This window comes from Drosophila ficusphila, unplaced genomic scaffold (assembly GCF_018152265.1).
Source record: "Drosophila ficusphila isolate 14025-0441.05 unplaced genomic scaffold, ASM1815226v1 contig_791, whole genome shotgun sequence".
NCBI lineage: Eukaryota > Metazoa > Arthropoda > Insecta > Diptera > Drosophilidae > Drosophila > Drosophila ficusphila.
Window position 1 is genome coordinate 17,471,882 of NW_025064737.1, and position 13,394 is coordinate 17,485,275.

A 13,394-nucleotide genomic window follows, 5' to 3' on the forward strand; every position below is an offset into this window, starting at 1 on the left:
ATCTGAATGAGGGGACACGCAGACAACCGCAATTTCTTGTCCTGTTTTTGTTGTTGGTCGTTTTTTGTCGCTGTCGTTCCCAACATCGCCATCAAAAGGACTGGCTGCAACACACTTTTATCAACTTTAAATCCGCAAAATGAGATTTCTTGTGGATTTGCATAGATTAAACTGCAATGGCCGTCCCCTAAATAAGTAAACGCCGTATATATAGTATAAAATTTCCTTGTTGGTCAGTGCTTTTTCGCAGTTCGTTGTGAGTTTTGTTCATGGATTGTTTAGCATTTGTTGAGCCAGAATCACTGGCTCGTGGTCCATTTATTTTTTTTCGACTACTCCAGTACTTCTGACCAGCTTTTCGCTCTTGGTTTTTGGTCATCGATTTTGTGGTTCAACAAAGTTTGCGACCATTATTTTCTTAAGCAAAAAGAGGTTTCAGCTGTGAGTTAATATTTTTCTTATGAACTTACAATGAAGAGAACTGCAAATTAAATAATCAGATGCTTAAAGTTCTATAATTAATGAAAGCTAACAAGTTAATTGAAAAATGTGGACACAAAAGAATACTAGAAAAAGTAAGCTAAAGTTTCTGTTATTTTTTTTCCTTTGACTCTCCTTAGTTTCTATTATGTGTTTTTTTTCTGTGTGGTTTTTTGGGCAAAACCAGGCAAAGTTTATGTCGCTCGAAAACTCATTTAAAGTTTTAAAAGTGTTGATAGATGTCTGCCAGCCACGCCCAGTCTTGAAAGTGGCTACCGCCCCTTTTTCCTTTTGTTCTGCCCTATTCTGCTTTCTGTTTCGACTGAGGCTGTTTTCATTAGCCTTTTCCAAGGGAAAATCTGACGACACGTGAGGCACTTCAGCTTCTGGCTTAACTCCCCCGACCACCTAAAAAGGCCAAAAATAAAACAAGCAAAAAAGCAAACTTGTTGATAGTTGTTCGACAGTAGCTTAGGACTTTAAAAAAAAAGTGGAAGGGCGGCGCTCAACTTTAAAACGCAACACGTGTCCTGCCCACGGCAGGATCTACATCCTATATCCTGGCCCATTGGGTCTGCTAGCATGGCCAGGACTAAATGGCACTTTGATTGATGTCTGCCACAAAAGTGTCCTGAATGTAGGGCCAATTGACAGACCCCCACATATGAGCAGGTGTAGTGGAGTGACATCTATCTAGGCCACTTGCTTTGCCAAATGTCAACTTAATTTCTGCCGAGGATTTGCCTAATTTCGTCTCCTTAAATATTCACCGTAGCCTGCCGTATAAAAGGCTTTTCATGTCCCCCATTTCGAACAGGGTCGGGCTTCGAAAAACCCGGCTTTAGTTGCCACAGAGAACTACGTCAAATTGGCGGGGCCAGGCAATCAGAATATGCCAAGTGCAGTTTCCACTCGGTTTTATTTCGGCCACTCCAGCCCACAAAGGAGCCGAAAGTACTGAGCACAACATTTCGCTTTCATCCAATCTGAAAAACCCACGAAAAGCTCTTAGCTCCTGCTGAATTCTCATCGCATTCAAAGCGCAGAAGCGTGAGAGAAATGGGGAGAGAGGGGGTGGATGAATGGGGGGAGGACATAAATTGTGGGCGGTAAAGCACCACCTGTTGTAGTTGTTGCTGGATAATCCAACCACACGCAAGATCAAGCCATAAACTGTTGACCCACACAGCAGAAAGTTGGTTAAAGTCCTCTGTCAGCGGTTATAGTTGGCTAAAATTGTTTCAAAAGTTATAATTTTTTATAGGGCCCTGCGATTAAAAGCGTAAAATAACTGATGAGCCATATACTGCTGAAAGTTTTTGTTTTCCATTCTGTTTTAAAGGAATTTATATATTAATTTTTTTATATTTAATTAATTACTCTAACTATAGCAACACTGGCAGATCCGATTGAACTAAGTAACGTTTGGTTTTTGTGTCTACTGTCAAGTATCGCAATATTTGCTAAAATAAAATTTATTGAAACAATAGAAAAAAACGTTTCAGAGAATACAAAGTGAGATCATAATGCAGGTTGTTAGTGAACCAGTACAGCAGTTTGGAAGCCGGAGCCATCAGGCGGAGTCCATTCCCCTGGGAAGATATGGAGCCTACGGATCGGACATTTCAGAGATTGAACAAGATGACCAGGATAAAGGCCTTGGTTTCTCCAACGACTTCATCCGGCGGGGATTCATCCGAAAGGTGTACCTGATACTGCTGAGCCAACTAATGGTCACCCTTGCGGTCATCGCAGCATTCACTCTGGACAAGCAGATTCGAGTTTCCGTGGCGAACAACACGCCATTGTTTTTTGTGGCTCTGATTGTGATGATGGTTACGCTGGTGATTCTCGCCTGCAGCAAGGATCTCCGTCGAAGGACGCCGATGAACTTCATCTTTCTGGCGGTTTTCACCCTAAGTAACGCCTTTTTGCTGGGCGTGGCAGCGTGTCGATATGCCCCGAAGGAAGTTCTCCTGGCCGTGGCAATTACTGCGGCTGTTTGCCTCGGACTCACTTTGTTTGCCCTGCAAACACGTTACGACTTCACCACGATGGGCGGCATCCTGATGAGCCTCCTGATTATCCTGCTGCTCTTTGGTATCGTAACCATCTTCGTTGGCGGCAATGTGGTCACAACCATATATGCATCCTTAAGTGCTTTGCTCTTTTCCGTTTACCTGGTCTACGACACACAACTGATGATGGGCGGCAAGCACAGGTACTCGATAAGTCCAGAGGAATATATATTCGCCGCCCTTAATATTTACATGGATGTGGTTAACATATTTCTGGACATTTTGAATATCACTGGGGGATCCGATGGCTAGACAATCCCCACTAATCCCAAAAACATGGCATACTTTCCGGCACTTATCGGATTTTTCACGCCACTGATTCGATGTCGAAAATTAATAAATCAAAATGTGCAGCATCAATTGAGCCGATTATTCACGTTTCAGTTCATAAATTACCAACATTAAGGGACAACAGGTGCAAGGACCACATCCGCCCAATAGTGCGAATTGTCAATTAAGTTATTAGTTCGGGCAATAAAACTGTCAAGGCCGTAACAACATTAACATAAAGCTTACACAAATTAGATGCTGTCGGAGCAAAACTTTCGCAATAAATGTATCTGCGAAAGTGTGCACAGCAGAGTTTGTGTGACAGCCACGGAGGTCCGGTCCCAAAAGCCAGACTATATATACATTGTATATATATCTGGCTATCGGTCGGTCAAACAAATCAAGCGAACTCGGCGGCAGCTGCCGAGGGTATAAATTTAATTAACAATTGACAGTCGCTTGACAGTTGGCCGAGCACACAAAACCAGCAGCAACAAAAAACACAGAGATTCCTGATAAAGATCCTGATAGGAACAATATAGTGCTGTGTGGTTCCTGCGTTGAAATCGAATCATTCGATTGACTGCGAATAAATGCGTAATCATATTGAATTCAAATAGGTCAATTCGTTGGTCATTTGAGGTAAATTAAATGGTTGATATTTTGCTACAGAAATCGTTTTTTTGTATTAAGGTCTGTTGTTAAATAATTCAAAATAAATATTTTATTGAAGTAAAGAATTTACTTAAAATATTTACCCAGCTCGGGCAAGTGTAGTGGCAAAACATTTCCTACAAGTTAAATATCAACTTAGTACTGACCCAAACCGATTTTCTGGCTTGGGAAAGACTTTGCCAACTAGTTCAATCAAATGACAACTCTAGGAAGGTCATGGTTCGCATCGGAGAAATGACCCCACAAACTTTGCGGTCTGCCATCAATAAAAAGTTGGCATCCTCGTTCACATCCTCGTTCACATGTGGATGCGAAATCAAATCGAAGGGTCCTTATCTTATCTGTTCGGGCGACCGTGACCATGATCCTTGGCCACAGAAAAAAAACTTTCTTTTGGCTGCGTTTTATTCGCTTGGCTTTGCGCTTGGTTTTTCTGATCCAGCTGTATTTGTATTTGTTTTTTGGTTTGTGCTTGGACGTGTGGACAGTTTTGTTTCCTGTCAATGCTTTTGTCACTTTTCACAGGACACTCGCACATTTGGCGAGGAGCATAAGGGCACCCGCAGTTTTGTTGTCACGTTTGTGGTTTATGTACACATTTCCCGCTCGCCGGCATGAAAAGTGGAAAAGCATCCAGAAACTAACTGTGATTCATGTAAAACATGTGGTTCTCACAAATACACTCGCTCATGTGTAATGCGAAAGCGTGGAGTCATGAGGATTTTGTGCCCCACCCACTGCTTTCCACCCACCAGACCCATTCACTGGCGACTTGCATAAAGGCAACACTCGCCGAAAAGTTAACGCTCATGAGCGACACACACAGGGTTTTTATTTCTACTTCTGTTTCAGTTTTTATACCTCGTAAAATGTCCGGGTATATGGTCCCGTGAAAATATACGAAACAGGCTCTATAAAAATAATGTTCTATAAGGTATTGGTGTAATGTTCGAATTAAATGTCTATAAAAATACATAGTTTCTACCTGATTTAAAGGGAAACCCAAACACTACTATATCAAAATATGGCAGAGGGTAACTGAGAGACTTAACATTTGACAATAGCTTTCTGACTTATTTTTACGGCTTTCGGAAACTTTTGCGCATATGTTAAGCCAAAGGAAAGCGGGGTCGTGGAGAAACTATTATGAATATTATATTTAGGACATGTTGCAAGTGCGTTAATGAGTTTTTTGTTCCCGTTTGGCAGACGGACAGAATGTAATTAGTCGCCCATGGAAGGACCACCCATATTTTGTTGCCATTAATCACATAACTTACCACCGAAAGACAGGCGGTTAGAAGGACAAGCGGGCAGCCAGACAAAATGACAGGGAAACCCACGTTTCGGCTTGACACAGATTAACATGAAAAGGATTAGCAATGAAGATGTCCTTTATACTGGTATATTTCATTCTAACTAAAATACGTTATTTGTAAATGCCATTTAAAGCCAGAAGTATTATTTATAAAAAGCAATTTTGTAAAGTGATGCATTTGGATACACACACACTAAATGCAAACTGTCTACCGGCCAATTAACCCTGTTCGACGACAGGCAAATCGAACTAAGAGCTCCTCAATATCACTCATCCGCAGAGTGAGCATCCATAAAATGTTTAACCGAATTAGAAGCACAACTTTGAAAAGTGAAATAACCCTGGCGTAAGCTGAAATTCTGTTTTCTCGTCTTTGAAACTCGGCAGAATGGTAGAATTTCCTTTTAGCCGCCTGCTGATGTCCGAAATCAATTCGAACGGGGACTCAATCAAACATTTCCCATTCGCATTCCGGTTCGGTGCTCTGCACTCCTCCTCAAGCATTTTGTCCGATTTCTGGGCCCTGCCAAAAATGCCAATGCTATTTTCCATTCGCCAATCACACTTTTTTTTTGCCAATTTGCCCTCTTTCTCGTTGGATGCTCTGTGCAGTTTATTTTGCAATCAAATTGTTTTTATCACATCCGCACAACTAAACTGTAAACATTTGCAAGCAACACTCTTGCCAGTTGCCCACCAAATCTGGAAAAATAAGAAAATATGGGGGAATGCAAAATGTATGTGAATCCGGAGATCAGGAGCGGATTTACCTTTTTGATACATTATTTTCATATTCCGTAAATTGGCTTGCTAAACTTATTAGATTTGTAAAAATTTGAAATAACTGATAGATATTTTAAATGGAAGCATAAAATTCCCTGAATATTTAATATCAACATATATCATATCCGAATTATATCAATATCTATAAAATATTCAGGACAGTGGGAATTATAGGCACTTACATTTCCATTAAAAATGGACAAAATAACCGAAATCCCACTAAATTCGTAAATCCGACTCTGAACGAAAGTGCCATGAAAAAAATGAAAAGTAGTCTCAACCAAAAAAGGGAAAACGAGTGAAACTGCAACGGAAAATTAGAAAAAGTCCGAATTCGAGGCTCCAGCTGTTTGTGGATTTTGTGGAGGAGTGAGCTGAAAATGTTTCGGTGGAGGAAAAAGAAATTTGCAATCAAAGTTGAGAGATTTTGCTGCTATTTTTTCGTTATGTTTGCCGTTGTTTTGCTGCTGCTGGTTTTTGGCCACATTTAACTTGGGTTTTGGAGGGTGTGGTGGCAAATTGAAAATCAAACTGACGGCGAAAATCAATTAATGTCCTCCCGGAAAGCGTTCGACAAACTGTTCTCCAATTTGGCTAATTGTTGGCTAAAAGTTTGGCGATGGGAAGCCAATCGAATTTATCGTACAATACTTTTCATTACGCCAATGGTCTGAAATTCATGAAAATTTCAATCGCTTTCCATTTGTCGGTAAGCCGCTTAAATTCCTCTTTGATCCATGGGGAGCATAGACTGTAAACTCAAAACTTGGGGACCCTGACCCCAACCCGTGTCAGCTTTCTGGCTCAACTCTGGGCAATTTTTGGCTGGCCACGTGATGAGCATCAAAAGCGTATTCAAATCCAGTGACAAACAAGCGGAGAATCTCCGGAGGGAGCGGGATTTTCGGGGCAGTCATGCACACACCCCATACCCGGAATCCGGACTTGAAGCCTCTGGAGCATGGACAATTTAACAAACCTATTTATTTATGAAAGCCAAATGCAGTTCGATTGTCGGACAATGAGGGATGTGACCGAAATTCAATTGAAATCATCGAATAAGCCTGTTTCTGGGGCAGTCACGTGTATCTCGACTCTGACCTGAGTCAATAACAATGGAATTAAGTGGAACAATTTACCAAACTGCCTAGAAAATTACTCGGTCGTAAGGTCAAAATGGACATAGAGAAGCGACCAATTTTAATGCCCCACATTGCTTAATTTCCGAAAGAGAATAACCTAGTTTTTTTTTTCTAAATATTTGCTTAATATTTAGTTCTTTAATTTTTAATGTTATTCTTTAGTCTTTGGTATTGTTTTTCACTTTCTAGTCAATATGAGTGCTCCCCAAAATTACCGCAAAGTTTCCAAGAGCCGAGAGCTCTTGGTAATTTTTCAATTAGTGGGAGCCCGCCCAAATCCAGTTGTGATTTTCTGCTTTGATTCGCAAACTGTGTCAGCCACGCCCACAGGGCTTCCATGCCTTTGCTGCAAAAATATGACTGCAACATGGGGAACGAAAGCAGATTTAGCAGGTTGCTGGCAGGCGGGTTAATAACCGACATGCCACGAAAAATTAATGGCAAACCATTTAGCCAGGTTTTTTTTCGTACCGCCACGCGACCGCCAAAGGGCAGCCCCGGCCAAAAGAAGCTTGGGGTGCAAATTATGCAACAGACAGGAGAAAGCAGAGGGTAAAAAAGGGGGAGTCAGGGGGGCCACGGAAAACCTGTAAATGGGAATGGAAAACTTTGACTTAATTTGCGGCCGCGAAACAGGTGGAAAAACATCCACGGGCAGGGGAGACTGCCAGAGACTGGCAATTTAATTAACGGAGCCAGTTAAACATTCAAACACTGACACCGAGCCTGACTCCCACTGTCTCTGTAATTTCCCCCGCCCCTTTCCCCGCCCGAGGTCCTTGGCCCCGCCAGCACACAGAATGCGACCCACGAGGACCTTCGCAACCCTTGTTCAGCGGACGGGGAAACAAATAAAAGTGCTCCGCTCAAGTGGTGCACGCAAAATAACTTAAAAGCCGCAAAGTGGCTGGCAAAAACTATTTAAGTTTATGCGATAACAACAATAAAGGGACAGGCCCACACCACTCAAGCAATTGAAGCCGCGTTAGAGTTGTCTATTTAGATAATGAACTTTAGCTTTTAGGCAAGTGAAAAAAGCTGAGTTATAAAATTATACATTTCTTATACCACAAAATAAATAACAAAATTTTTATAAACAGTGCAACATTCATATGTTATTTTAAACGCTTCTAAGTTTGTTTCTAACAAACATTACATATTAAAAAATCGAACCTTGACTTTGTGAAAAATTATATTTCAATGCTCTTTTCAGCATTAAAGCTATTAAACACTCTAGGAATTTATTTTAAGTTAATTGCTGCAAATTTCAAATTCAGCAACATGATAATTCTAGCTGTCTACGTGCTACTTTATCTTTTCAAACGAACAAAACCCTGTGCACTACGCGACTCCACAACTCCCGCCCTTTACTCCTTAATGTCCTAGGTGAATGTGCTGCATACTTCAAGGCGTGGGCTACATTCTGTTGTGTGCGTGTGCGTGAGCGTGAGTGCGTGTGTGAGGGCTCGTGAGCGTGCGCTGGTGTGAGTGCAGTTATGTAATTATGGTAATTAAAAACGCGCAGCAAACGCCGTTTGTCTTGTCATCGTATTTCATAGTTAAGCACCTTTTGGCTTTTCGTATTTGCACAAAGCCATAGACAGAACTTGCTCATTTACATGAATAATACTCCTAACACATACAGAAACAGACATCCTTGCTCCTCGACGAAGTTATGATTATTTCGTTATAAACTGTGCGTTTCCTTTGTTTCACCCACTCAACCCTTCAGCCGTTATCAATTAACAATGCTAATGAGACTCGAATGGGCTGGGAAAATTGTGCGAAAAAGCGAACAATTTAACAGCAGAAGGTGTTGAATGTGAAATATCTGCTTTAATCTGCCCATTGGGATTACCATGGTGCTCTTTACCGCAAATCAAAATTATTCACAAGGAAAAAAGGCGAAGCTACATGAAAAAAATAGTATGGATTATTTATATCCATTTGGATATTTAATATTCAATGGGTTTAATGGCTTGCAATAAATAAAGTTGAAGCGATTAATATTCAGCATTCACTTTATTGAGTTTTAATGACTACATACCACATAATAAAGTTGTTAAAGTTGTAATGCTTTAAAGATGGAAACTTTAAAATTAAAAGCTACAGCAAATTGCATTAAATCCTTTACACGACACATAGCATAAACACTTTTAGCATAAATATTAAAGCCATTCAACTTCAATCCAAAATATTTGCGACACTCTGCTGCATTTGTTTTGGTCAGCAAGGTGATATAATAACCACAAAAAATGCTTGCATAATAAATTGGTCAGAAATAACAAATGCGAGGAGATGCGAAATAGCAATAATATTGAATAATTCCATAAGCTTTCCTACTTCCCTCTACGTAGTTTTAAATTATATAATGTGTAACAAAAATATCAAAACCAAACGCAAACAATAACAGAGTCCGAACAGAACAAAATCGTATTTACAATGACAGCAAAAGTAAACCCCAATCAACCGCATGGAAATCATTTCATTCAATCAGGTTTTTACTAATTTTAATAAAACGTAATGCTCTAGAGAATGTTTACAATGAACTTTGCATTCCCTTAATTCTCATTTGTATGCACCCTGCCAAATAAAATTGGTTTCATTGTTTGTAGTTAGAGATTAACCTTTGAGAGTTCATACATATATATTTGCTAGCGAAATGGTATACAATATACCTGTTACTCCCCCAACGCTTATGGTTTTTGGCCAGACGCATAAACCACAATTTGCGGCTAATGCTGGCGCCACAAACATCGATGCCGACACCTCTGAAATCGAAAAGCTTTCCCTTTTTTTGTGGAGGTTTGCGCAAACGGTAGCAATATGGGTACAAACAAAAAAATAACACTGATAGAGCTGCCCAACATATGTAAGCATTCACCTTTCACACGATTCCCGGCCAGCATGCGAATGAGCTCATTAAAAGCAGACGCTTCTTGGCCAAAAAGAACCGAGCCGAAAGCGAAAACAAGACCGAAACGAAAGCTCAATCGAATATGCAAAGTGCGGAAAAGGGGGCTCGAGATGCGCTGCAATTAATCAGTCACGAATCTCAATCGAGTTCAAGCGAAATCGAACGATAACTGTTTTGATTTACCAAACAATGTAGAGCTTGTAATTATTTGCGCTTCACTTCGGGTGTTTATTTGTTTTCTTTCCGTTACCTATTTGCCCATAATTTCACATTTGAAGCGATTAAATTTCGCTTTTGGCCTTGTCTCCAGCCCTCAGCTCGTTATGTTGTTTCAATTACCACTGCTTATTTATTTAACTATGTTTCTGCATCACGCTGTAATTGATTTTCAGCTCTTGGGGCCACGGTGCGTATGATTGATTTGTCAGCAATCAAGCTGAAGAACCCTCGAAAACATGTATTTAGCAAGAAATTTCTATTATTATTGTTAACCTCAACTGCAAACAGGAAAAAGTCAGCGGATAAATACTCATAAAAGCATCCAGCAAATGGGCAAAACTCTTTACTAAACTCAAGGCAGCGCAAATATTTGTTCGCTAATTAAGCATTTCTACGTGCTTAAATTTATTTCTGCCGTTTATGTGATTTTTTCTATTTATCCAGCTTCCCATTCAGGGGCTATAATAATAAATTTGACATCACTGGTGGCAAAGCATAAAATTACCGGCAGATAAAACAAAATGTAAGCAGCTGGAAATTAGTTTTGAGCTCATCAAACACAGGTGATTGATCGAAGCTCGCAGGTTGATAACATTGACCCTATCGACACTCCGACCTAGTGATCAATTAATAGCACAAACACTGACTTAAACGCCCCTAGACCATCTTTTTTGTTAACCCATTAGTGAACAATGAACAAAAAAAAAATCTGACTGCATGAAACATCAGTGTCAGCTTTAAAGACTATTGACTACACCATTGAAAACGACTATCTACTATTTTAATATTTAATACTATTTTTATATTTATGGTGATATCCACTTTAACAAATTTTTAAGTCCCTGTAAATCTTAATTAAACGCCTATAAATAATTTTTAGTTGTCCTTAAAATGAACGTAAATACTATTAACATTTTTTAAGTGCGTGTTAAATTACGAGATATTCTTCTAGCAATTAATGGGTGTTAACCCAGACATCAGGTTTTGTTTGTCCACTGTTTGCACTTTGTTGACAACTTGGAAGTTACGCTGCTGCTGCTTTTTCTTCACCCAGCTCAGCCTTCTTTTTTGTGTGTTTTTATGTTTTTACTTGAGCTTTAGTTTCAGCTTCTGCCGGTGGCTTCGTCGGGCGGTAAATGAAGTTAACTTGGCCTTGTCGCACGCCAGTCTGCTTCTGACATTCGCGCGTTGCGCTCGATCGCCGCTTTTATCTTCTGTGATATTACGTTTTTATTGGCCAAAAAGGGCAAGAGTGCCGAAAAGCGAACCAAAGCCGCTTAGGTTCAAAAATAAAATTAAATTCGATTTTAGTGGAGCGAACTTGAGCTGGGAATTACGAGTCGCAATGAAAACGGTAATTCAAAAACAAGAACCCAGTCGCGTTGCCCGCTTATGGCCAAATACCAAAGTGTGTTTTGACTGGAACCAATTCTGGTTGGCCACATAGCTCAATTTATTTGCCGAATTTTGTAGATCAATTAGATATGCTAATCGGTGTGATAAAACAAATCTGTCAAAGCCATAAATCATTCACAATCGATGCGGAAAATAAATGTGCTAAGATGTGTGTTGAACAGGATTTTGATATACACACATCATATGTTCCAATATTTTTCCCATTTATCTTAGTCTTGTTAATTTAAAAATCAACGTAATAAATGAGTTCCAAAAAGAAAGCTACTATTATATTACACTTCTCTTTTTTTGGATTTTTTTATTAATGTAATTCACTTATTTTGATTATAACTAAGTGGTTGATACTTTTTTAATTTAAGTCTTAAAGACCCAGACCAAATATTTAATGCTTTCTCTGGCAGTTAGCTAAATCATAAATTGTTTGATTTAATAATTGATTTTTCTTTATAAAGTTTCAAGTTGGAAGCCATAAATTCATTCAAAGAAAAGCTGTAGAAACACATAAATCTAAACTAATGGCAAAAAACGTGTTTGTTATTCAAATAAAGCCACTCAACACAATGGTTTAGTTTTAATTAAGATATATTCTATACAAAATTAATCTATTAAAATGTAGTTTATCATGAAAATAAATTGGTATTTGTATGTACGTTTTTCAAGAAATGTTCTTTGTTTTTTCTAGATAAATCACACACTCCTGTTAGTCCTGGCGGCAGCTTGCCTCACCAGCATAACCTGGGCAGCTCCAGCTCTGCACTTCAGTAATCCGGAGCCAGACGAACTAGATGCCTATCCCACATCGCCCACTCAGGTGCTGCCCATTCAACCTGTGCTGATTTATCCCAAGCCCCGCGAGAATCTCTATCAAGCGAGAACTCTAGGGCGAAATGACGAGCAGGATATCATCTTCGTGAAATTATTGGACGACAAGTCCAGTGGCTATCGGCCCAAGCAGCAGCGCTTGGTTCTGGAAGACGTGAAAACCTCCCAACGGAAGAATCTCGGCATGAAGGACATCTTCTACGTGAAAGCCCTTACCAACGGACGTTTTAGCCACGAACGACTGAAAGTGTATCGAGTGCCTGAGTTCTACGCCATCAGTGTTTTTAGCAACGGCGACAAATGAGGGAAGACAACGTGTTAACGATAAAAAGGAGTAATATAAGTTATTTTTAAGACGCTATAAATAAATACCTCAGGAGTGCCGAAGTGCAGTGTGTTTTTTTTTTTCGCCCGAACTCTTATCGCGGCGCCACTTTGCGTCCGCGGATTTACACGCAATTTCAATTACTCATAAGCCGGGCTCAGGCGCGCTGACTGATGGGTGTCAGCATCGTCTTGGCCAACAGCGCCAACATTGGTATCAACATTGGCAGCGACATGAACTCTGTGGGTTCCGCTTCTCGTTCCCGCGCAGCCACGTCAAGTGGCAATTAATAACTGTCAGTCGATTGGCGGCTGTGGCTCCAGCTCTACAAGCTCCACCACCTTCTCCGCCTCACAAATCCCCACATCCGACAACAAAGAACTAATCCCTTTGTCACTGGGCGTCACAGACCGCGGGCCAAAGCATTACGTCAAAATCGAAGAAGGCAACAAAAGCGCCACAAAAAACATAAAAGAAAATGGAAAGGCTTTCTATGGAAAACCGAATTCTGGATACGCTTGAGGGTAGAGAATGTTGGATATAATGGTCTTTGTTAGGGGATTAAAAGAATTGGACCAGATCAACAATAATAAATAATCAATACCAAAAGACCCAAAAAGGAAAATTTTTTCGAAACATTTTGAAAAATTGTTTAACTTTTAAAAAAAAAACTATAAAAAAAATTTTAGTCGTAAATTAGCGAAATACATTTTTTTCAAATTAATTTTGGCTAACCAAAAGCTTACAAAAATAATAAAAGGTTCAAAGTATAACTTACCATAACTCATAATTTGACCAAGCTTACATCTGAATCCATATACTCTCACCAAAAGCGTTTGTGAGCAAAATAACTTATTTAAAATAAGCAAATAAATCACATTCCACGAAGAGCTCTTGAACCCATGCAGACTTTCGCCCAAAAAATATTGTGGCACGTTCGCTTCTTTAA

General features: G+C 39.8%; 2 protein-coding genes across 2 annotated transcripts; both read left to right on the forward strand.

The window, feature by feature from the left end:
- The first annotated feature begins 1,915 nt into the window (after positions 1-1,915).
- Positions 1,916-2,918, forward strand: LOC108091887 (protein lifeguard 1). Its single transcript, XM_017191271.1, has one exon. It carries the CDS (start codon positions 2,007-2,009, stop codon positions 2,808-2,810), a length of 804 nt encoding a protein of 267 aa, XP_017046760.1. The 5' UTR covers positions 1,916-2,006; the 3' UTR covers positions 2,811-2,918.
- Positions 2,919-10,951: 8,033 nt separating this feature from the next.
- On the forward strand, positions 10,952-13,033 carry LOC108091916. Its single transcript, XM_017191301.2, has 2 exons — positions 10,952-11,236; positions 11,981-13,033. Exons 1-2 carry the CDS (start codon positions 11,228-11,230, stop codon positions 12,422-12,424), a joined length of 453 nt encoding a protein of 150 aa, XP_017046790.1. The 5' UTR covers positions 10,952-11,227; the 3' UTR covers positions 12,425-13,033.
- Positions 13,034-13,394: the final 361 nt, after the last annotated feature.